Raw genomic sequence first — 23204 nt, forward strand, 5'->3', positions numbered from 1 at the left:
ACATGAGGTAGACTCAAGGAGCCAAAATGCTTCTCGCTGGCAAAGAGACGAGTGTGAGAAGACATGATTGAAGTATTCAAATTAATGAACGCTGGTGACCAGACAGATCTGCAAGAATCAATGTGAGACCAGGGGATTTTCACCGCAACTTCATGGCAGTGTTAGTAAAAGCCCACTTGTGACACTAATTAATAAATAAATAAATAAATAAATAAATGAATGAAATGAAAGGACATGTACGTAAGCCAGGAAGACATTGATTTGACGCATACTGAAATGGTGATCATGGGAAATTAGAGACAGAAGTTTGCATCTGTCAGAAGTAAAATTAGACAAATATTATTCGGGGAGGAGAGACTGAATACATGCGGCTCGAGACTTCCTATGTTTTCTGTTGCGAAATGAAGCAAAATCAAGTCATTGTTGAGGTTGTGCCCAAACTCCTCCCTTTAGATTGCAGACAGCATTGGAAAATCAAAGTCTGTTTCAGCTTTTAGAATTTGAAAGAGTGGTTCAAACAAAGTTCTTAGACACAATCTGTCTAGAACCATCGGCTAAGTGCAACACAAAATTAATCAGATGCAGCTTGCAAGCCCTCCTGTCAGAACTGCCACTAAAGGATTTAAGCACATGGACCAGCGGAGAATTTAGTAGCAGCCACAACATAAAAATAAGAGTGCAGGTTTCCACTCATCCAATTTGTCATTTTTACTTCATGACAGCGAAGCTGAGTCCAGCTACAGACAGTGGGCTGTTCACGTTCTGGGGCCTAATTTACTTTCTCTTCCTCTATCGTCAGGACAGCCAATGTGTTCAGAGAATACTGGCTGGGAACAGACTGCAACCGTGAATATCAACCTGGGCAGAGTTTCAACTGCAAAACCTTGCAGTCCAAACAGGTATTGTACACTGGATGTACACCTTCTGTGCAGAATTCAGATGAAAGAGTCTGCACTCTGAACACAGATGTGGAGGGAGATGATTGACAGCTAGCATCTGTCCAAGGTAACACAAGTTGCACTCTCTCTTTAGGTGTGGAAATGATTGGCCATGCATTCCTGCTCATTATGTTCAATTGTCACGTGTGACCACCTCTTAAATTATCCTAAGGATTTTGCCCGATCTACATTCAGCACTTGTGTGTGAAGAACTTTCTGCAATTCTTTCTCAAGTAGCCTTTTGGCAGTTTGAATCTTTGACCATGTTCAACAGTCACACTTCAACTAAAGTAGAGATTCTGATTTCCCTTTTCTGTATTGTTTGCAACTACTTCCACAATTAATCCACTTCCTTCTAGAAACACAAGAACATAAGAATTAGGAGCAGGAATAGGCCATCTTGCCCTTCGAGCCTGCTCCGCCATTCAATAAGACCATGACTGACCTTTTTGTGGACTCAGCTCCACTTACCCACTCGCTCACCATAACCCTTAATTCCTTTACTGTTCAAAAATTTATCTATCCTTGCCTTAAAAACATTCAATGAGGTAGGCTCAACTGCTTCACTGGGTAGGGAATTCCACAGATTCACAACCCTTTGTGTGAAGAAGTTCCTCCTCAACTGAGTCCTAAGTCTGCTCCTCCTTATTTTGAGGCCATGCCCCCTAGTTCTAGTTTCATCTGCCAGTGGAAATAACTTCCCTGCTTCTATCTTATCTATTCCCCTCATAATCTTTTTTTTTCTATAAGGTCCTCCCTTATTCTTCTGAATTCCAATGAGTATAGCCCCAGTCTACTCAATCTCTCCTCATAAGCCAACCCTCTCAACTCCGGAATCAACCTAGTGAATCTCCTCTGCACCCCCTCCAGTGCCACTATATCCTTTCTCAAGTAAGGAGACCAAAACCGTACACAGCACTACTTCAGGTGTGGCCTTACCAGCATCTTATACAACTGCAACATAACCTCGGTGTTTTTAAATTCCATCCCCCTAGCACTGAAGGGAAAACTTCTATTTGCCCTCTTAATTACCTGCTGCAGCTGCAAATCAACTTCTTGCAATTCCTGCACAAGAACACCGACCTTTTCCCATTTAAAAGTCAAAGATTGTGACGTGGAACAAAGGGCACTGTTAACTTGAGGACTTATTTCTGTTGTAGATCCCAACCAGTGCATGGAGACTTGCAGTATTATCAGTTCGGTTTTCACAGTGAAGGACAATGCATTACCATGCAGGTTGCAATCTGCAGCTATGGACACTGATGGTAGAAGCTCCACCATCCTTTCCATCATATGGTTAATTAGGAATCGCTGCCATTTTCTCCGTCCACCATTGGTGTGTGTTTGGAAGGATTTTGCAGGTTGACACTCAACCTCTTTGGCCATGTTATGAATGCACCTTTGTTGGGTCCATTCATTAGTTAGAAGAGACAAGAGGACAGCGCTGGTATGAGTTTTAAAATGGTTTTCTTTTATTGAAAAAAACTTAAAGAATTAACATGACCAAAACAGAAAGTGAGCTTGGAGACTAGCTTCTCGGCCAGGCCCTCTACAAGATAATCTAAGAACTGAACTGAACTAACACACTCTAAAATCAAAATATATTTCAATCTTTGTCTTGTTATTGGAAGTTTTTCACGTGCTATCTCCATCTGAAAAAAACAATCCTCACAGCTGCTGCTGTGGGAAACTGTTGCTTGCCTGTATGGTGTACCCTTCAGGAATGCAGTCAATTTTAGCTAACCCATCATGCCTTCTGATTCTACATGCAGTCAAGTCAGCTCTAATTGTTCCACTTAGCAGAGTTTGCCAATCCCTACAGTCTAGCATTTAAATATAATTGTGCATTGGCAGAAATATCTTTAAAATAAAGTCATGGCATAAACTGAAGCAAACAAGGCAACACACACACACATCCCTCAACCTTCCTTGGCCATCAAGTCCTGGGGTGGGGCTCGAACCTGGAGCTCCTGGCTTAAGAGGTAGGGGCACTACTAACTGTGTCCTGGTACGTTACTGTGCACAGCCTGGAAATCCCCTTGATCTGAAACATATGAAGCTTACAGGTCGCAACAGGTTCAAAAGGTTAAAGGTAGCTTTGAAATGATCCACTTTGCAGCTGTTGCAAAGAGCCATGTGCAGTCCTCAATCAGGCCGACCATTTATTGCTGAATAAAACTGGGTTGTGGCTGTAATTTGAGAAGCCGGTTCATTGCTTACATCGCGCACATCAATTAAGTTAGCAAAACAAAAATACATTATTTAAAACGGAGAACAGGGAGGATTCTCTGATATATTTTGCCAGTTACCGTCACAATGAGATTTCAGGCTGGACTTTGATTTTTACATTATAGCCATCTTATTGACAAGTAACAGGTCAAGGTGCAAGTCAGAAGCCCTGGCCAAGCATTCCATCAAGCACTGAGGCGACTGGTAATAATCCCTTCAAACATCTGCAGTCAGTCACTTGTGACATCCCCCGCCCGGTAAGCAAGTCCAACAGTGGAAAAAACTAACAACAAATGGTGCCCCAAGTTACCACAACACTGTATCCAAACAACACAACGGCATTATTCGTGTCAAATAACATCACAGATTGGCTGGAATTTTGTAGCAACAAGCTTGAGATTAAACATTTCATTTTCTTAAAGCATCCCTTTTTTATTATTGTTGTAGGACAAAACCTTCACTTCCGATGAAAAGCATTCAGTTGTATCTGGTGGAAATGATGATCAGGAGATCCAAAGAAGGGATGACTCTCTCAGCAGCAGACAGGATTGCAGTCTGAATCACCAGCCTAACATTTGCGATGGCAACACTTCAAAATGTGGCATGTGTTCCACATTATCCACCCTTGTTACTGGCAGCTGGAGTCACTTTGCAAGATATCAGCTAGCAGCCGAACGTACTTCCTTTATTAGTCAAAGAGAAGGAGGACTTACCCAAGTAAGGGATGCAGGGAACCATCCTCAAGCTGCTGATGAATTCCCGCATTCTCTTGTAGTTGTCTTCTTTAGTCACCAAATAATCCAACTTCTCAAAAGTGGCTTTGTCTTTTCGACTGACTAGCTGCAAAATAAAACAAAGATAACCTTAAATGAGAAGATCCTTTGTCAAATAAACCAGATAGTCACATTGCAGACATTGGGTTTAATAGCATGGGAATAAAGAGAGATACGTTTGGGATGGAATGCAGGTGTGTAAAAGGGCATTAAGATGTTGGCTGAGGTTCTCCAGCCTCGCCTGTGGCTGGGATCCTCCAGCCTCGCTGCTATGAATGGCGATTTGGCCAAATTCTCCATTCACACTGGCGGCTGCAGCGAGATGTGAGAGACTGAAGAATTCCGGCTGTTTTTTAATCCGGTCGTTATTTGTATAAATTATCAACAAGTGAGCATGCTCATTGGGTAATGACCTGTGTGTCCCCAAAACAACATTTCAATTTAATTTTGATAAGTTTGTGTAATTTTGTTCAAATTTCAGCACACCTTTAAGGGATTAAATCTGATCATTCATTAATTTGTTGTTCATTAAAGAATGTAAATAGATAAGTTTCTGTCAAAAGATTTTATATCTCTTTACAATAACATGGAAGTGCCCCTTTAAAAAAAGCATTGATTATTTGTTGAGTGGGTGTTTCACATGTATAAAAATAAACTTGCTGCTGGGGATTGTAGATTTAAGAGCTATACAGATTTTTGTTTTAAAGGTTTTACTCCTTTCTAAAAGTTACAGAGCCAGTGTTCAGAGTGGACAGAGTAGAGGCAAATCCATCTCTTTGTTTGCTTCAAAAGCCAAGTTCAAACTGAATCCAATTCATGGTCTCTACAAAAGTGACAAACAAAATCCAAGCTGACAAGGTAAGACCTTGGGTGGGATTTTCTAGCCTCGCTTGCCCCAAAACCAGAAAATTCCTCCTGAGGTCAACAGACCTTTGCATGGTCTGCCCCCACCACCCTGCTAAGATTACTGTGGCGGGCAGGATGGAAAATTCCCCTCCATTACACTTCATCTTGGGCTTGGCCAAAAGGCTGCTAAGAACTATCTGGTTGGAGAATCTCACATTTTTAAAAACTCTTCCTTCATCTTCAGGCGATAATCATCTGCTACCATGTTAAGTTTCTTATTATAACGAAGTCTCACAACAACAGGTTAAAGTCCAACAGGTTTACTTGGAATCACAAACTTTCAGAGCACTGCTCCTTCATCAGGTGAGCAGAGAGGTAGGTTTCACAAACACAGCATATACAGACAGAGGCACAACTGCATGATAATGGTTAGAATGTGAATGGTTGGAAGATTTGCATTCCAAACATTCCCTTGCAGTTGTGCCTTTGTCTATATATGCTGTGTTTGTGAAACCTACCTCTCTGCTCACCTGATGAAGGAGCAGCACTCCGAAAGCTCGTGATTCCAAAGTAAACCTGTTGGACTTTAACCTGGTGTTGAGAGATTTCTTACTGTGCCCATCCCAGTCCAGTGTTGGCATCTCCACATCAAATTTCTTAAAGGTGAAGGAGAATACCATGGGTGGATTCTTTGACTGTTCATGCCAGCTGGATTCTCTAGTCCCACTGCGGTGAATGAACATTTGACTGTGCACCAAATTCTCAGTCCTCACTGGCAGCAGTGGCAGGATGGGAATGGCCAGAGAATTGCGGCCCAGAAGTCTTAGAATTAACCGCAGAGTGAAAATGCACAGCTCCTAAATCTACAATAGAAAGGGGGAAGAAAAGCAAGTGAAATAGCTTCACAATGGAAGTGAAATAGATAGGTCGAACGGCTTGAACATTGAAAGGTGGTTGTTTTACACATGAAAGCCAGCATCTGTAAGAATATTCACCTGTATAATGAAGTATTGTTCCTGAAGTCCTGGGGTGAGTTATTATACAGGATAGAGCTCAAAGACTGAGTGTACAACATTTAAAGTGGAATTCTCTGGCCATGCTCCCCCAAAGCCAGAAAACCCCACCCGAGGTGAATGGGCCTTTGTAGGATACGTCCCCCACCTGAAACAATTCCTGTGGCGGGGGAATTGGAAAATTCTGCTTTTAATCCCTTTCCAGCATTGAAACTAAACCCTCCTTAGGCTGCAAAAAAAAATACATTGGCTGATTCTTTGTTCAAGTATTTTGCACATTTTCCTGGTGATCCTCGTTTACTGTCTTCCAATTTCCTTTTTGCCCACCTTTTCTTCCCAATAATCATTTTTAAAATTAATTCATGGGATGCAGCTGGCTGGGCCAGTATTTACTGCCCATCCTTAATTGCCCTTGGACTGAGTGACTTGCTAGGTCATTTCAGAGGGCATTTCAAGAGTCAACTGTATTGCTGATTTAGAGTCACGTGTAAACCAGACAGTGTAAGGGCAGCAGATTTCCTTCCCTAAAGGACATTAGTGAACCAGATGGGTTTTTACAACAAATCGGCAATAGTTCCTTGGTCATCACTAAACTTTTAATTCCAGATTTTTATTGAACCAACATCTGCTGTGGTGGGATTTGAATCTGGGTCCTCAGAGCATTACGCTGGATTTCTGGATTACTAGTTCAGTGACAGTGGCACAGTGGTTAGCACTGCTGCCTCATAGCAGTAGGGACCCAGGTTTGAATCTGGGCTTGGGTCACTGTCTGTGCAGAGTCTACACATTCTCCCCATGTCTGCGTGGCTTTCCTTTGGGTGTTCCAGTTCCCCCTGCCCCCGAAAGACGTGTTGATTAGGTGCATTGGCCACGCCAAATCCTTCCACAGTGTACCCAAACAGGCGCTGGAGTGTGGTGACTAGGGGATTTTCACTGTCACTTCATTGCAGTGTTAATGTTAGCCTACTTGTGACACTAATAAATAAAATTATAATAGAGTCTTCTCTCAAAACATCAAAGTAATCCATGCCATTTTCTTCTTTTCAAACAATGTCACCTTGATGAAATAAATGTTTCAATGCTGCAACGTGCTCTGAATGGACTGCTGTGTATTTCCAGCACTTCCTATTCTCAATTCAGATATTCAGCATTTCTACTCTCCCCTTTTTGTCATGTTCAGAAATTATAGTCATGTTGGTGTCGTGTTTTGAGCTGATTTCATAATCCAATCGAATATATCAAATTTCACTTGTGTGTGATTAACAAGGAGGCTAGTGAGCTCGCTATATTTTCCTGGGAAGACGCTCAAACAAAATGTTGACGTATTCACTCCCACCAATAAATTGCTGCTTTATTTTGCCATCATCTGTTTTATGGATCTTATTCTGAAGTAATAAAAGCAATTTTGATAAGCTTCCCAGGGAAGACAGAGTTCTTGCAAAGAAGGATTTATTCACGTTAAAGTTTAAAACTAATCCACTAGCTCTTTCAGAAAAAAAACTTGGCATTTTGCCTTTGTGGCCTCAAACGCTAACGAGCTCTTTGAATCCCTGCTCAAGAGCAGCAATGAATATAAAGTCGGGAAAATAGATAAGCAGATGAGCGAGAAAAGAATAGATGGATATGCTGATGGGGTTAGAATCATAGAATGCCTATAGTGCAGAAGGAGGCCATCCAGCCCATCGAGCTTGTACTGACCACGATCCCACATATTTACCCTCCTAGTCCATCTGACACTAAGTGGCAATTTAGCATGGCCAATCAACCTGATCCGCACATCTTTGGAGTGTGGGAGGAAACTAGGAGGAAACCCACACAGAAACGGGGAGAATGTGCAAACCCCACACAGAAAGTGACCCAAGCCAGGAACCCAGGTCCCTCGCATTGTGAGCCGGCAGTGCTAACCACTGTGCAAAGAGGTTTAAAAAAAAAGGATGGGAGAAGGTTCGGTCGGGTTTAAACACCAGCATAGACCAATCAGGCCTAATGGGATTTTTCTGTAATATGATTTTAATTAACACAGGGGAGGCAGTGGTATCATAATATTGTCACTGGACTAGTAATCTCGAGACCAAGGGTAATGTCCAGGGATCTGGGTTCAAATCCCACCATGACAGATGGTGGGATTTGAAATGGATAAAAAATTCTGGATTAAGTCTAGTGATGACCGTGAAGCCATTGTCAGTTGTTGTAAAAACCTGTCTGGTTCACAAATATCCTTTAGGGAAGGAATTTGGTATGTTTACCTGGTCTGGCCTACATGCTTCTCCACAGCCACAGCAATGTGATTGACTAAGTAACCTTATTCATGGGATGTAGGCGTCATCAATGAAAAAATAATATTGGTAAAACTGAAATCCATTTACGAGTCCGTGAAGTAACATATTTTTGCACATCTACAATTCTACTGTCTGTGATTAAACCAGATGATTGTCAATAACATTCATTAAACAAACTGCAGCACCAACTGCACAGCCAGAACTCTCACTTCTCAGGATGTTTGATTATTGCTGGAGGTTTGTTAAGTTTAGGTCTGGGACCACTGCTGTTAAGAGCCATTAAAGAGGCTGTAAACCAATAATGAGTCTACTACTTAAAAATTTATTGCATCAAGTCCTGAACATGTGGTATGTACTTGAGGTGTTCAGGAATAAAGTGGCTCTGAAATGAGGCAGAACAAGTCTCAGGTCACTTTGCTTAGGTACACACGACTCCAGAGTCAGATGACCATACTGGGAGGCAGCAACATCCCAGAGTCATAGTGTCAATGCAAAGTTCACTGAATGTTGCACTTGAAGCAACTTATCTTTGGAAACCTACAGGAGCTGGTGCAAGCTCTGGTCTGTGTCTTTTAGGAAAGTGGTAGCAGGCAGAGCCAGAATGGTTTATTTTGGACATTCGGGCAGGAAGTGCTAACACTCTGGATAATCACAAGTACGAAGAAAAGATTCAGACATGACATGTTCTTAATGATTTACAACATTGCAAGATGTTGCCAATCATGAAACAGAAAATTTTGCTGCATTTTTTGATTTCATGCCTCATGTTTTTGAGCACTGGAAGCTAGCGGAACTCTCTCGACTGCTAAACAAAGTGTTACAATTTATATGAATAGCATAGTGTAAGGCTGGAAAAATACATCAACCACTTTCACTTATGACAAACAGGAAGACGGGAGTAACTCCAGACCAAAACCCCATGCCAATTGATACAGTATAACATATTTGTGACATTTATAACAAGCTTTTGGAACAAATGGGTATTTAGAAAAGTGCTGTTCGTTTACTCAGACTGAAATATATGCTCCTCTTTATTCAGTAGAATGAAAATTAAATGCTGCCAAGTAATCATAGGATATGGATGGGGCTATTTTAAGCATGTGTATTGTTAACAATCTGAAATCATATCATCAAATTTTCTCATAAGTGGTTGTATACATGGATTTGTTCATAAGATTTCTTCCGCAATGTTTTTGCATCTTAAAGTTTGAGTCCGAGCTATTTTTAATTTTAATTAATAATTCACTACCCATCTAAAGCAATCAAGTGGTGTTGAAGTGCTCTGGTGGTTAGCACTGCTGCCTCACAGTGCCAGGGACCCGGGTTCGATTCCTGGCTCAGGTCCGCTGTCTGTGCGGAGTGTGCACATTCTCTCCATGTCTGCGTGGGTTTCCTCCGGGACCCCACCCCGGTTTCCTTCCACGTTCTGAAAGACATGTTGGTTTGGTACATCGGCCATGCTAAATTCTCCCTCAGTGAACCCGAACAGGTGCCGGAGTGTGGTGACTAGGGGAGTAACTTCATTGCAGTGTTAATGTAAGCCTGCTTGTGACTAATAAATAAACTAAAAAAAAACTTAATCGGTTCATGCTTTAGGTGGGGAGCTTATTGAAAATATAGGCAGAGTTTTCTGGCCACTTTGCTGATGGGATTTTTTTGGTCCTGCAAAAGTCAATGGGCTATTAAAACAGCTTGGCGCACTCCACAACCCAGTCATCTCTGCAACAGGAGTTTAACGTTCCACCCTATGAAACCTGAATTACTGCAAATACAGATCTCCGAAAATTTTGAGATGTTTGGAAAAGAAAATCAATGTTAATGAGAATCATTTACAATGTGGTCTCTTCCAGACCCACTTCTGTTTAATTTGAGATACAGGTTCGAGTAACACCATAGTATTTTGAATGTTTATGCACTAAAGTTTGTGCTGGTCTCAAATCTGCTCAAAGTTTCCCTCCATCCCATCATTGCGCCAAAACCCACTCCTGACGAAGGGTCATCCAGACGCTAAACGTTTGCCCTATTCTCTTGCCACAGAGGCTGTCAGGCCTGCTGAGATTTTCCAGCATTTTTCTGTTATTGTTTCAGATTCCAGCATCTGCAGTACTTTGCTTTTATCTTAAGGGATATGCTAAGGTGAGTGGGCTAAGATTTTCTTCATCCATTCATGGGACATGGGTGTCACTACCTTTGAACTGAGTGGCTTGCGAAGTCATTTCAGAGGGCAGCTGAGAGTCAACCACATTGCTGTGTCTCTGGAGTCCCATGTAGGCCAGACCAAGAAAGGATGGCAGATTTCCTTCCCTCAAGGACATTAGTGAACCAGATGGGGTTTTTTGACAATCAACAATGGTTTCACGGTCATCAGTAGATTCTTAATTATAGATACTTCTCATGAATTCAAATTCCACCAGCTGCCGTGACGGGATTCAAACCCGTGTCCCCAGAGTGTTAGCTGAGGATTTCTGGATTAATAGTCTAGCGATAATACCACCAGACCATCACCTCCCCAGTAAGATCTGGCAAATGGAATGCAATGTGGGCAAATGTGACATAGGACGTAGAACATAGAACCCTACAGCGCAGAAAGAGGCCCTTCGGCCCATCGAGTCTGCACTGAACACAATCCCACCCAGCCCCAACCCCCGTAACCTACGCACCCCTGGACACTAAGGGGAAATTTCTAGTGTAGCCAATCCATCTAACCCACACATCTTTGGACTGTGGGAGGAAACCGGTGTACCTGGAGGAAACCCACACAGACACGAAGAGAATGTGCAAACTCCACACAGACAGTGACCCGAGCCGGGAGTCAAACCCAGGAGCCTGGAGCTGTGAAGCAGCAGTGCTAACTACTGTGCCACCCGTTTGCTTTGGCAGGAAGAATTAAAAAAAATTTTCTAAATGGCGAGAGATTGCAGAGCTCTGAGATGTGGAGTGATCTGAGTGTCCGAGTGCATGAATCGCACGCAGGTACAGCAAGCAGTTAGGAAAGCTAATAAAATGTCATTGTTTATTGCGAGGGAATTGATTACAAACAGAGATCTTTGCCAGAATTATACCGCCTTGCCCACCTGAAGCTCGTAAGATCCCTGCTTGAGGACAACGGAGAATGCCGATTCTGGGGCGGATGAGGCAGTTAAAATTCCAGCACTTATGCTGCATTTTTACATAGCAATTGGTGGGACCACATCTGGAAAACTGCGAATAGTATTGGTGTCCTTATTTAAGGAAATATGTAAATGCATTTGAAGCAGTTCAGGGTATGTTTGTTAGACCAATAAACATCCAGGTTGTCTGGTGAGGAAAAGTAGGAGAGGTTAGACTTGGATCCATTGGAATTCGGAAGAGTAAGAGCCAACTTGATTGAAACAGAAGATACTGAGGGGGTCTTGTCAGAGTGGGTGTGGAGAGGATGTTTCCACTTTTGGGAGAATTTAGAAGAGGTCTTTATTTAAAAGTAAAGGGTCGCCCATTTAAGACAGAGGGGGTCACGAGTCTTTGAAAAGGCAGCGGAGGCAGAGTTTCTGAATGATTTTAAGGTAGAGTAAGACAGATTCTTGATTAGCCAGGGAGTGAAAGGTTAGCAGGAATGTGGAATTGAAGTTACAATCAGAACATAGAACAGTACAGCACAGTACAGGCCCTTGATGTTGTGCCAAGCTATGTCCGAAACCAAGACCAAGCTATCCCACTCCCTTCCACTCGGATCAGCCATGATTTTGTTGAATTGCAGAACAGACTTGAGGGCCGAGTGGCCTACTCCTGTACCAAACATTGGCACTCTGCATTCTGGTGCCTCAGTGTCACGATGTTTACAAATGCCTCGGTTTTTAGCAAGCCAGATTATTTTCTCTCATGTTGAATCCTTTGCCAACTCACAAACCATCCCTGTTTGCATTATATTCCACGACATCAAACACGTCATGGCATGCCAGTGCACTGGCTTCAGGCAAGCTAACCAAAGGCAACATTGGTTTCCCCCCCACCCCCACAATTCAGTATTTGTAAACACGTTGGTCATGAAGATCTTCAACCCACTCTGGTGGTTCAAACACATCTTCTCCAAAACCCAAACCAGTAAGCTCTGACGCCAATTCATTCCTTCCCAGGGACACCAAAAGCTTATATCTGGTTCGAGTGAGTTTGTAACGTGCCAACCCCAACTGTGTAAGGCAAGATACTTCAGCCAAGGGATAATTTCAAAACAAGGTGGCATCTCAGGTGCGCATAAAAAATTTCCCATTTGAAGTTTCTATCAAGAGAAAGGTGCAGCTTGATCGGGTAGTCAGCCACAGCAAAGGAAAAGCCAGTACATGGCACAATTTCAACCATGGACAGTCTCCGTAAGTGGGAGGGGTCTGGGCTGGATATCAAACAGTGAAACCCAACTTTTCAAAAATATTCACTATTGGATTGCCATCACACAAGCAGAAAACATGGCTCATTAACCACAAAAATCTGGTCTTGATTTAATCCGTAAACTCGAGACTGTTCATTCATTTAAAAAAATGTGTTCATTCATGTGATGTGGGCGTTGCTGGCTAGGCCAGCATTCATTGCCCATTCCTAACTGCCCTGGAGAAGATAGACGGTGATCCACCTTCTTAAACCACTGCACTCCATTCTTTTTATTCTTTTGCGGGACATGGGCGTCTCTGACTGGCCAGATTTATTGCCCATCCCTAATTGCCCTTGAGAAGGTGGCGGCGAGCTGCCTTCTTGAATTGCTGCAGTCTCCGTGCTGTGGGTTGACCACAATGCCATTAAGGAGGGAATTCCAGGATTTTGACCCAGCCACTGCGAAGGAACGGCGATATATTTCCAAGTTAGGACGGTGAGTGCCTTGGAGGAGAACTTGCAGGTGGTGGTGTTCTGCTGTCCTTGTACTTCTAGATGGGAAGCATCACTACCCCAGAGCTGTCAGGAGAGGAGTCGTCCCAGGATCCTGACCCAGCCACACTGAAGGGCAGCCACAATATTAGAAAAACAGCTGCCCACATCGGGATAAGAATGATATTTTTGGATGCATCATAGAATCATGTAGTGCAGAGGAGGCCCTTCAGCTCTTTAAGTCTGCATCGACGAGTGAGAAACACCTGAACTCCCATCTAATCCCATCTACCAGCACTTGCTCCATAGCCTTGATTTGCCCAATGCTCATCCAGACAACCAGCTTCTTCCACCCACCAAGGCAGCGCATTCCAGACTGTCACCACCCTCCGGATAAAAAAAAGTTTTCCTCACATTCCCCCCCACCTTGAACCTATGTCCCCTCGTGACTGTCTCTCCGACTATGACTCCGACTCCTTAAAAACTCTGTCCATGTCCCTCATAGCCTTGTACACCTCGATCAGGTCACCCCTCACTTTTCTCTGCTCCAATGAAAAGGATCCAAAGCCTACCCAACCTCTCTTTACAACTTAAATGTTCCATCCCAGGCAGCCTCCTGGGGAATCTCCTCTGCACCTGCTCCTGTACATTCACATCCTTCCACTAATGTGGTGACCAGAACTACACACACTACTCCAGCTATGGCCTCATCATTCTGACATCCACATTCTGCTGGATCCCTTCTTACACATACTCCTGGAACTTCTAAACAATAGTGTAACAATTGGATTGCGTTAAAATAAGGCATGGAATTATGTAACATGTCTGATATACACTCAAGAGAAATTAATCACTCATTAGCTCTAAGTGGATACCAATGAAATGGAACACGATATGTTATTACACATTGCCAATGTGGCTCAAACAAAAGCAACATCAGGTTTCTCTCCACAGTTCAATATTTTTTATCAGGTTGGTTATATAAAAATTTACAATGTGCTCCAGTGGTTTAACCACATCAAAACACCAGCTTTAGATTCAACTTTTGATATGTGGTCCCTATTATAATATAGAACACATGGGATGGGATTTTATGGCCTTGTTGGGTGAGATTGTAAAATCCCTTCCAAGACCAACAGAGATTTCTGTTCTGGGAATCTCACCCATCCCGATTCCGGGGAGGGTGAAGTGGCAGGTTTTCAGACAGGATAACAAACATGTGCACACTAAGCTCATACATCCAGCAGAGCGGTAATAAGCAGACAGCTCTTTCACTGGTTTTTTTTTTGTGTGGTACAATATCGATCAGAACACCAAAGGGAGCTAACTCCCTTGTTCTTCTTCAAAATGCTGCCTTGGATCATTTACATCCTCTTGCAAGGGTAACTGATGCCACGGATTAATGGCTCATCAAAAATAAAGCACCCCTGACAGTGCAGCACTGCCTCAGCACTGCGCTGAAGGGTCGGATGAGATTACCTGCCCAGGCTTTTGGTGGAACTCGGAATACACAACTTTCCGACTCTCAGACAAGCGTGCCATCGCCAAGCCACAGTCACCACAGGCGAAGAACAATGAGGATTGTAGGCAGCAGTCTCGTGCAAATAGCGATATGAAAATGGCAGGTAATCAGCTTAGGCATCGCCTTTAAGAGCCAAAACATTGGACAAGACACCAAAGAGGACTCTTCAGCTCTTCCACAGCGACAGATCACTTGCTGGAACTGCAGAAAGGAAGTGCGACTAAGACAGAAAAAGAGGAAACCGAAGCCAGGCAAGTAACAAGTAGTAAGTGTTCACTCCCGACTTGGATTACACGCAAAAGGCTACAGCAGTTGAGGGAAGCAAATAGTAGCATGACAAAACAGGAATGATGTAGCAAGGGAATACATCAATTAAGTTAATACACAGGCTTCATGCATTGAAAGAAGACTTCCTCAGGATGGAATACATTTCTTGAATGAAGTCACTAGTTTGGCACAAGCCTAGGGAAATTAACCAGGCAGGCTGCTTGAATGAACAGCATCAAATAAACACATCAAATCAATGAATTAATTACTGGAGGCCAATTACTTATAGGAATACCCCATTTTAGGTACTGAATATGTTTCAGGAAATAACAACTTAAAAATCAAAAATGTATCAAAGTTTTCCCAGTTCACACACACAATCACACAGCAATATAGCACAGAAGCATATCATCATCAGCACCTCATCAGCCAGGAAGCCCCCCCCCCCGCCAAAAAAAAACCCTCCAAAACACACCACTTTGACATCCACCCCAACCCCCAGAAATACATAAACCCCCAACCTAACAGCTCCCTCCCCCTAACACTCACCACCTCTCCACAACCATCTAAAATATAGCAGAAGCAGACCATCACCCTGTTTTCTTTCCCCTCCCACGAGGAGACTCCCCCATTCACCACCATAGAACTAGCAGGAGTAGTAAGAAAAAGGCCCAAGAGATAACAAGATAACAAGCCACAAGACGAGGGCAAGACGTCAGGTGTGGGCCGAAAGAAAAGTGGCAGAGCACGAAGAAAAGGGGACAAGTCCTCTCTCTGCCTGACCCCAGAAACCTAGAAAATGGGACAAACAGCCCATTCATTGGTTCACCCAATCGGTAACCATGCAAACAGTGACAAAATGAACTTTTGCACCTGGTTGCCAACTACTTTATAATGGGTTTGGTAACACTTCCAGGGGAATAAATGGGCAGCAGTTTTTAAAACTACTTAACCATAAAACTAGTCTGTTTGGAACAACTTACGACATGGGAGAGGTGTAACTGAAAATCAACATTTTGAAAGTCAGCAGTTTGATGCAACGAAGTAAATGCAACTATAATATTTATATATATGGATTTATGGGTTTTATAAATGAAAAACAGCCTCACACAGAACAGACAGAAACAGCAGCAAGAATTAAAGATGGAAATGGTTGGGCAAGAATGGCCTTTCATTTTATTTCTACTATTTGTAAGCATGGCAAAATGAATTAAACAGTTATATCCGGCCAAATTTCTATCTGGGTGCTGAGACACGTTTTAGTGTCTGAATGGCCACTCTGACCTTTCTTGTTTGAGGGAAATCCAATTTTTCTCAGCATTCCTGACCACCCTGCACCATTTTCCTTTGGGCTTTTGGTAGGCTGGGAAAGCCTCATGTCCAAAACACGCGGCAGTTGCCACCTCCCAAGAGGCTAAGGAAATTTTGCATGTCCACTATGACTGTCACCGATGTTTACAGATGCACCACAGAAAGTATCCTTTCTGGATGTACCACAGCTTGGTATGGCTCCTGCTCGGTCCAAGAGCACAAGAAACCACAAAAGGTTGAGAACGTAACACAGTCCATCATGCAAACCAGCCTCCACTGACTCTGTCTACACTTCCCGCTGCCTCGGGAAAAGCAGCCAGCATAATTAAGGACCCCACGCGCTCCAGTCATTCTCTCTTTCATCTTTTTTCCATCGAGAAAAACATACCAAAGTCTGAGGTCAGGTACCGACTGATTCAAGAACAGCTTCTTCCCTGCTGCCGTCAGATTTTTGAATGGATTTACCTTACATTAAGTTGATCTTTCTCTACACCCTCACTAAAACTGTAACACTATACTCTGCACCCTCTCCTTTTCTTCTCCTCTAAGTACTCTGTGGACTCACTGTCTGCATGGCGTCCAAGATACAATATGCCAGAGTACAGAAAATTATGTATTTAATAAACATAAACAATGTCTGGATGGGCTGTGCAAATTCAGTGATACAGTGTCCTTGAAATGTAGTTACTATTGTAACATCACAAACACGGAAGCTAATTTACACAAAGCAATCTCATACAAACAAAAATGCGATAATCACAAGATAATCTGCTTTATTGATGTTATCTGAGGAATAGATATTGGACAGGGTACTAAATATAACTCCCCCAACTTCTCTGATCTTCCATATCTACCTGCAAGGGCAGATAAAACCACCAGAGATCTCCAACAATGCAGGAGGCAGCCATTTGGCCCATCGGGTCTGCAAGAGCATCCCACCCCAGGCCCAAGAAACGGCATCTCTGACAGTGCAACACGGCTTCAGTAGTGCACTTGGGTGACAGCCTAGATCAGGCAGAGGCAATGGCCTAGTGGTATTATCACTAGACTATTAATCCAGAGACTCAGCTCAATTCTCGGGACTTGGGTTCAAATCCCACACAACAGAACTTGAATCCAAGAAAAAAAAATCTAGAATTAAGAATCTACTGATGACCATGAAACCATTGTTGATCAGTCAAACCCACCTGGTTCACCAATGTCCTGCAGGGAACACAATCTGCCTTCCTATATGTGACTCCAGAGACACATATAGGATGTGGTTGACTCAAAACTACCCTCGGGCAACTAAGGATGGGCAATAAATGCCAACCAGCCAGCAACGCCCATGTCCCACGCATATTAAAAAAAAAAATTACAGGCCCAAATTCCTGGAATGAGACTTGAGAATATAACTTTCCAACTCGGACACAAGAAAGCTCAGAGCGAGCACCGTGCTGTGCCTATCACCATTTGCAAAAGCAAAACAGTCTTCCGAGGCTGGAAACAAATCAGTGAGGCAGTGATAAATAAAGTTAGGGCACAGAGTCAGTAAAATGAACAAGGTAAATAGACAACAAATAAACACATTTAAAATCAGCAGTGAGGGCCAGCCAGCTAGGTTAAAGGCTGGATTCAAACCCTGCAGGCCTTACTGATGTTGGCTTGTTGCCCGAGTCTGACTCAATGTCCTGAAGCTGTATTTGTTTATTCAGTTAATTAATTTTGTGGCTGCCCAATTCCGATCAAGCACAATTGCATCTGATGAGATCACAGTCACTTGATTTATTTGTACAATTACCAAGGCCCAAGCGTGTCGGAAAGATTGTAAAGGTGACATCACGCTGAAGAGTTTTCTCAAAGTTGCTCCAAATCCACCACTGTAGCTTTGACTAAAGTGTGGTGCTAACTGCATCTGCACACTGCATTGCCCACTTCCTCGTGGGAGAGCTGGCTGGAGACATTGGCGAGGAGGTGGACTTTGAGGCACACAGCAGTGCCATCATTGGTGGGAGGAACGAAAGGGGAACAAATGTGAAATTACTCCTCAGATAACGGCATCCCTTCACCTCATTCCCTTTATTTTCAAACTCAGTTCCATTCCTGGGGTGGGATTTTCTAGCCATACGCACCCCAAAACTGGGGAATCCTGTCCGAGGTCAGGTGGGACAGGAAAATCCCCTCCAACAGTACTCCGGATACAAGGCCAGAATCCGGAGTGCCAGGAGGCCTAACACCGTCATATTTACAAAGAGGTGCAGCTCCCTGATTGGGCAGGCAATTCTGGCGTCAATCTCGGAGCTCGTACTCCAAGAGGCCTATCTCATGGGCCTCATTGAAAACATTAACTGCATGCATTCCTTTTGTGGAGCTATGCATACTAAGTTCCAAAAGCTATACTCAAGTGTTACTCAGGTGGGTCTTGTGGCGCAGTGGGTAGCACTTCTACCTCTGAGCCAGAAACTTGAGGTTCAAGTCCCACTTCAGGATTTGATGGCCACGGAAGCTGCGTTCTTAACATGGACAAACAGTTGATTATCAGCCTGCTGATCCTTCTGGTTATGCCGGATGGTAGGTGGTAAGAGCAGGAGAGTTTTGTGGTCATAGTGCCAAAAGCCTCAGCAAAAGACCATGGCTGCTGCCAAGTACTATCATAGACCAATTCAATAGAAGCCCAAGGTCACTATTTACATCTTAGAGGTTTAGTTTAATTCTGTTTGGTGTGGAAGCTTTGTCAATGGGAATATACTGGTGAAATACCAGCTGCAAGAGGCAAGAAGGACAGGGCTTAGAGACCTGAAGGAGCAGGAGTTACTCAGCTGTAACAAAACTGTGACATGGCACAGTGGTTAACACTGCTGCCTCACAGCACCAGGGACCTAGGTTCAATTCTGCTCTTAAGCCACTGTCTGTGTGGAGTTTGCATGTTCTTCCTGTGTCCACGTGGGTTTCCTCCCAAACTCCAAAGATGTGCGGGTTAAGTTCATTGGCCATGGTAAAAATTGCCCGTGTGTCAGGGACCTACCAGGGTAAATATGTGGGGTTACATAGAAGAAGAGTCATAGAATTCGTACAGTGTAGAAGAAGGCCATTCAGCCTATTGAGGTGACGACTATCCCAGATCCTGTCCTCACAGCCCAACGTATTTACCCTGCTAGTCCTCCTGACACTAATGGGGCAATTTAACCTGGTCAATTCACCTAACCTACACATCCTTGGACTGTGGGAGGCAACTGGACCACCCAGAGGAAACCCATGGAGACACGGGAAGAATGTACAAACTCCATACAGAGTGTCACCCGAGGTCAGAATGGGGATAGGGCTTGCGTGGCATTGTCATTGGTGGAGGCTCAATGGGCCAAATGGCCACTTTCTGCACTGTAGGGGCTCTAAAATCACAAAATATTGCAAGAAAGATCTTTTTACCAGTGTCTAGCATGTACAGGTCTCCAAGCCCTGTCCTTCTCATAAGAACATAAGAACATAAGAAATAGGAGCAGGAGTAGGCCATCCAGCCCTTCGAGCCTGCTGAGTAACTCCTGCTCCTTCAGGTCTCTAAGCCCTGTCCTTCTCGCCTCTTGCAGCTGGTATTTCACCAATAAATTCCCATTGACAAAGCTTCCACACCGAACAGAATTAAAGTAAACTGTAAATAACCTGAGGCTGTGTTTATTTTACAGTCAGGGCAATGTGGTTTTTCTGAGGAACACAGCTACACACTGGAAGAATACCTTTCATACCACAGGATTAACCAGCTTTCTAAAGCACAACACATCAACTCGCTTGCCTTTAGCGAACAAATCTGTGCGTATAGATAAAGAGCTTCGTCAAGCATAGAATCCCCACAGTGCAGAGGAGGCCATTGAGCCCATCAAGTCTGCACTAACCACAATCCCACCCAGGCCCTATCCCCATAATGCATTTACCCTAGCTAGCCCCCCTAACACCAAGGGTCAATTTAGCATGGCCAATCCACCGAATCTGCACATCTTTGGACTGTGGGAGGAAACCAGAGCACCCAGAGGAAACCCACGCAGACACAGGGAGAACGTGCAAACTCCACACACACACAGTGACCCAAACCAGGAATAGAACCTGGGTCCCTGGCACTGTGAGGCAGCCGTGCTAACCGCTGTGCCATCCCCTAATCGGCAAGCATGACTCCACCAAACTTCAAAGTGTTGAAAGTTTAAATTAAAAAAAAGCTCATCATTTCTAACTTATTTATCACCTGGCCCCGGTCCAAGGGAAGAAGCCAGAAATTTACAACTCACCACACGAAGGGCAGGATTTTCTGGCCACACTCATCCCACAACCGGAAAATCCCACCCAAAGTCAATGGATCTTTGCGTGGTCCTGTCCCACCCACTGCGATTCCCATGGTGGGCAGGATGGGAAAATTCCACCCTATGCCTTTTAACAATCAGCACTCAATGACATTCAGAATACGACAATAAATGTCACAGCTGACTCAGACTGCCTGAGCTTTAGCCTAAAGTCAACAAGCTGAGTTAAACAAAGTTCTAACATCACGAGATTATCCTTCCCCCCGCCCCAGCTACCTATTCCAATTCCTTCAAGACATGCCCCTCTCCATCTCTGCAGCCTCCTCCAGCCCTCCCGTGTCTCCACCTCTTGTAGAGGTCTGTAAAATAATGAGGGGCATAGATCAGCAAGGTAGCCAACATCTTTTCCCAAAGGTAAGGGAGTCAAAAATTAGACAGCGTTGGTTTAAAGTGAGAGGGGAGAGATACAAAGGGTCTAGAGGGGAAATGTTTTCACACACACAGGGTGGTGAGTGTTTGGAACGAGCTGCCAGAAATAGTAGTGGAGGTGGGCAAAATTTTGTCTTTTAAAAAACATTTAGACAGTTACAATGGGTGAGATGGGTATAAAAGGATATGGGCTAAAAGCAGGCAATTGGGACAAGCTTAGTCGTTAAATACAATGGGCCGAAGGGCCTGTTTCCATGCTGTAAACCTTCATGATTCTATTTCAGGTTAGTGAGCGAGCCCCATTTTAACTCTTTCCCTGTTTGCTGTTGAGTCTGCAAGATCAGTATTTCCCTCTCTGAACCTATACCTCTCCTATTAACTCTCAAACCACGTAGAATTATATATAATCTCTACAGTGCAGGTGGTGGCGATTCAGCCCATTGAGTCTGCACCAACAACAATCCCACCCAGGCCCCATTCCCGCAACCTCACATATTTAACCCCTCGAATGCCTCTGACGAACACATCCCAGGACACTAAGGGGCAATTTAGCATTGCCAGTGCACCTAACCAGTATCTTTGGACTGTGTTCGGAAACTGCAGCACCTGGAGGAAACCCCACACAGACACGGGGAGAACATGCAGACTCTACATAGAGCCAAGCCAGGAATCAAACCCTGGTCCGTGGAGCTGTGAGGCAGCAGTGTTAACCACTGTGCCCAAATATCGCCTTATGTGGCAATGTCAAATTTTCAAATCTGCTTTGAAGTCCTGTAATGTTTTGCTATGTCAAAGGCCCGATACAAACTTTGCTGCTGCTGCTGCTATGAACTTACAGGTAATCACAGGTGAAAGGGTAGACGGCAAGCTTTTTCCTTTTCTCCATTCAGGAAAGTAATGATTTTTGGGGTTTCTGGGATCTACATTTACGAGCTTTCTTTTAAGATAGTTTATTAATCTTAGGAGAGTTTTGTTTCGATTTTTGTCTGCAAGATATTTCACTATTAGAGCAACTTGCTTTCAGACAGCATCTTTAACATTGTAAAATATCCCAAGGCAAATCATCAAATTGTTGCACCTTAAAGCTTTGACGGAGTTCTGCGTGCAGTGTTGACTTGCACTCAGTTGCGAAACACTCGAATTCAAATGCAATGCTCATAGAATCTCTACGGCACAGAAGGCCATCTGGCCCATCGAGTCTGAACTGACTGTCTCTCAGAGCATTTTACCCAAGCTCTCTCCCCCCCATCCTATCCCTGTAACCTCACACATTTGCCATGGCTAAACTTACACATCTTGGGACACCAAAGGGCAATTTAGCATGGCCAATCCACCTAACCCATACATCTTTGGACTGTGGGAGGAAACCTGACCATCCGGAGGAAACCCACACAGACATGGGGAGAACGTTCGAACGTCACAAGGCCGGAATCAAACCTGGGTCCCTGGCATTGTGAGGCAGCAGTGCTAACGACTGTGCCACTGTTTATGCGCTCATTTAGTACGTGAAAGTAGTCAAGTGAAGGAACTGATCTAAAACTACATGATTTGCGGACATTTATCTGCTTGCATCGCAGAGAAACCACATCAATTGTGAAGAACAACTATTCACCTGATATCATTGGTGTTGATGCTGAGCCACATTGGGAGAGACTAGGACAGGTGACCATCAGTGTGGTAAAGAGGTAACTTAAAGGAGGGGAGAGGGATGCAGTGAGATTTTGGGAGGGAATTTCAGATCTTTGGGCCTTGGCAGCTGAGGGCACTAAGGGCAATGATGGCGTTAAGGAAATTGGAGATGTGCAAGAGGCTGGAATCGGGAGATCTCCATCATCAGAAAGAGTTGTAGGGAGATTATGGTGATAAAGATGGATAGGTTATTGAGGGAGGATTTGAATACAAGGATGGGAACTTTAAATATGAGGCTTTGCCAGAGCAGCAACAATGTGAGTCAGCAAGAAGGGAGGTAATACGGAGGAATTTGGAGCAGAAGTAGGCAAATTCAACCCCTTGAGCCCACTCAGCATTTCAACCAGATCATGGCTGACCTCTCCCTGGTCTCAAATCCATCTCCCCTCCTGCTCCCCATATCCCTCTTATCCCTTTTATTGAAAATAGGCAAATGGGACCACAGGGCCAGCACTGTCATTCAGACTCTCCGACCGAGATGAGGGGGAGTTTCTTGCCACAGGAGGCTGTGGAGGCCAGGTCAGAGTGTATTTAAGACAGAGATAGATTGGTTCTTGATTGGCAAGAGGAATGGGGTTGAGAAACACATTAGCATGGCAGAGCAGATTTGATGGGCTGAATGGCCTAACTCTCTGATTTGATTTATATTGTTGCATTTAGTAACATAGTGAAAAGTATTGGTTTTTGTATGCTATTTAGACAAAGCAGACTGTACGTAGAGAAGGGAAGGAGAGAGTGTAGAATGTACTGCTACAGTCATAGCTCGGGTGTGGAGAAAGATCAACTTAAGAACATAAGAACATAAGAACA

At 43.8% G+C, this 23204-nt stretch overlaps 1 protein-coding gene across 2 annotated transcripts in view; it reads right to left on the reverse strand.

The window, feature by feature from the left end:
* The window catches only part of ralgps1 (Ral GEF with PH domain and SH3 binding motif 1), a 710183-nt gene that overhangs the window by 444137 nt on the left and 242842 nt on the right, over positions 1-23204 (reverse strand). For both annotated transcript variants that reach the window (XM_080211962.1, XM_080211961.1), the window contains exon 9: positions 3881-4007. In XM_080211962.1, the coding sequence (XP_080068088.1) occupies positions 3881-4007 (127 nt within the window). The remainder of the gene's footprint in view (positions 1-3880; positions 4008-23204) is intronic.

This window comes from Carcharhinus amblyrhynchos, chromosome 25 (genome assembly GCF_965287045.1).
Source record: "Carcharhinus amblyrhynchos chromosome 25, sCarAmb.v2.hapA, whole genome shotgun sequence".
NCBI lineage: Eukaryota > Metazoa > Chordata > Chondrichthyes > Carcharhiniformes > Carcharhinidae > Carcharhinus > Carcharhinus amblyrhynchos.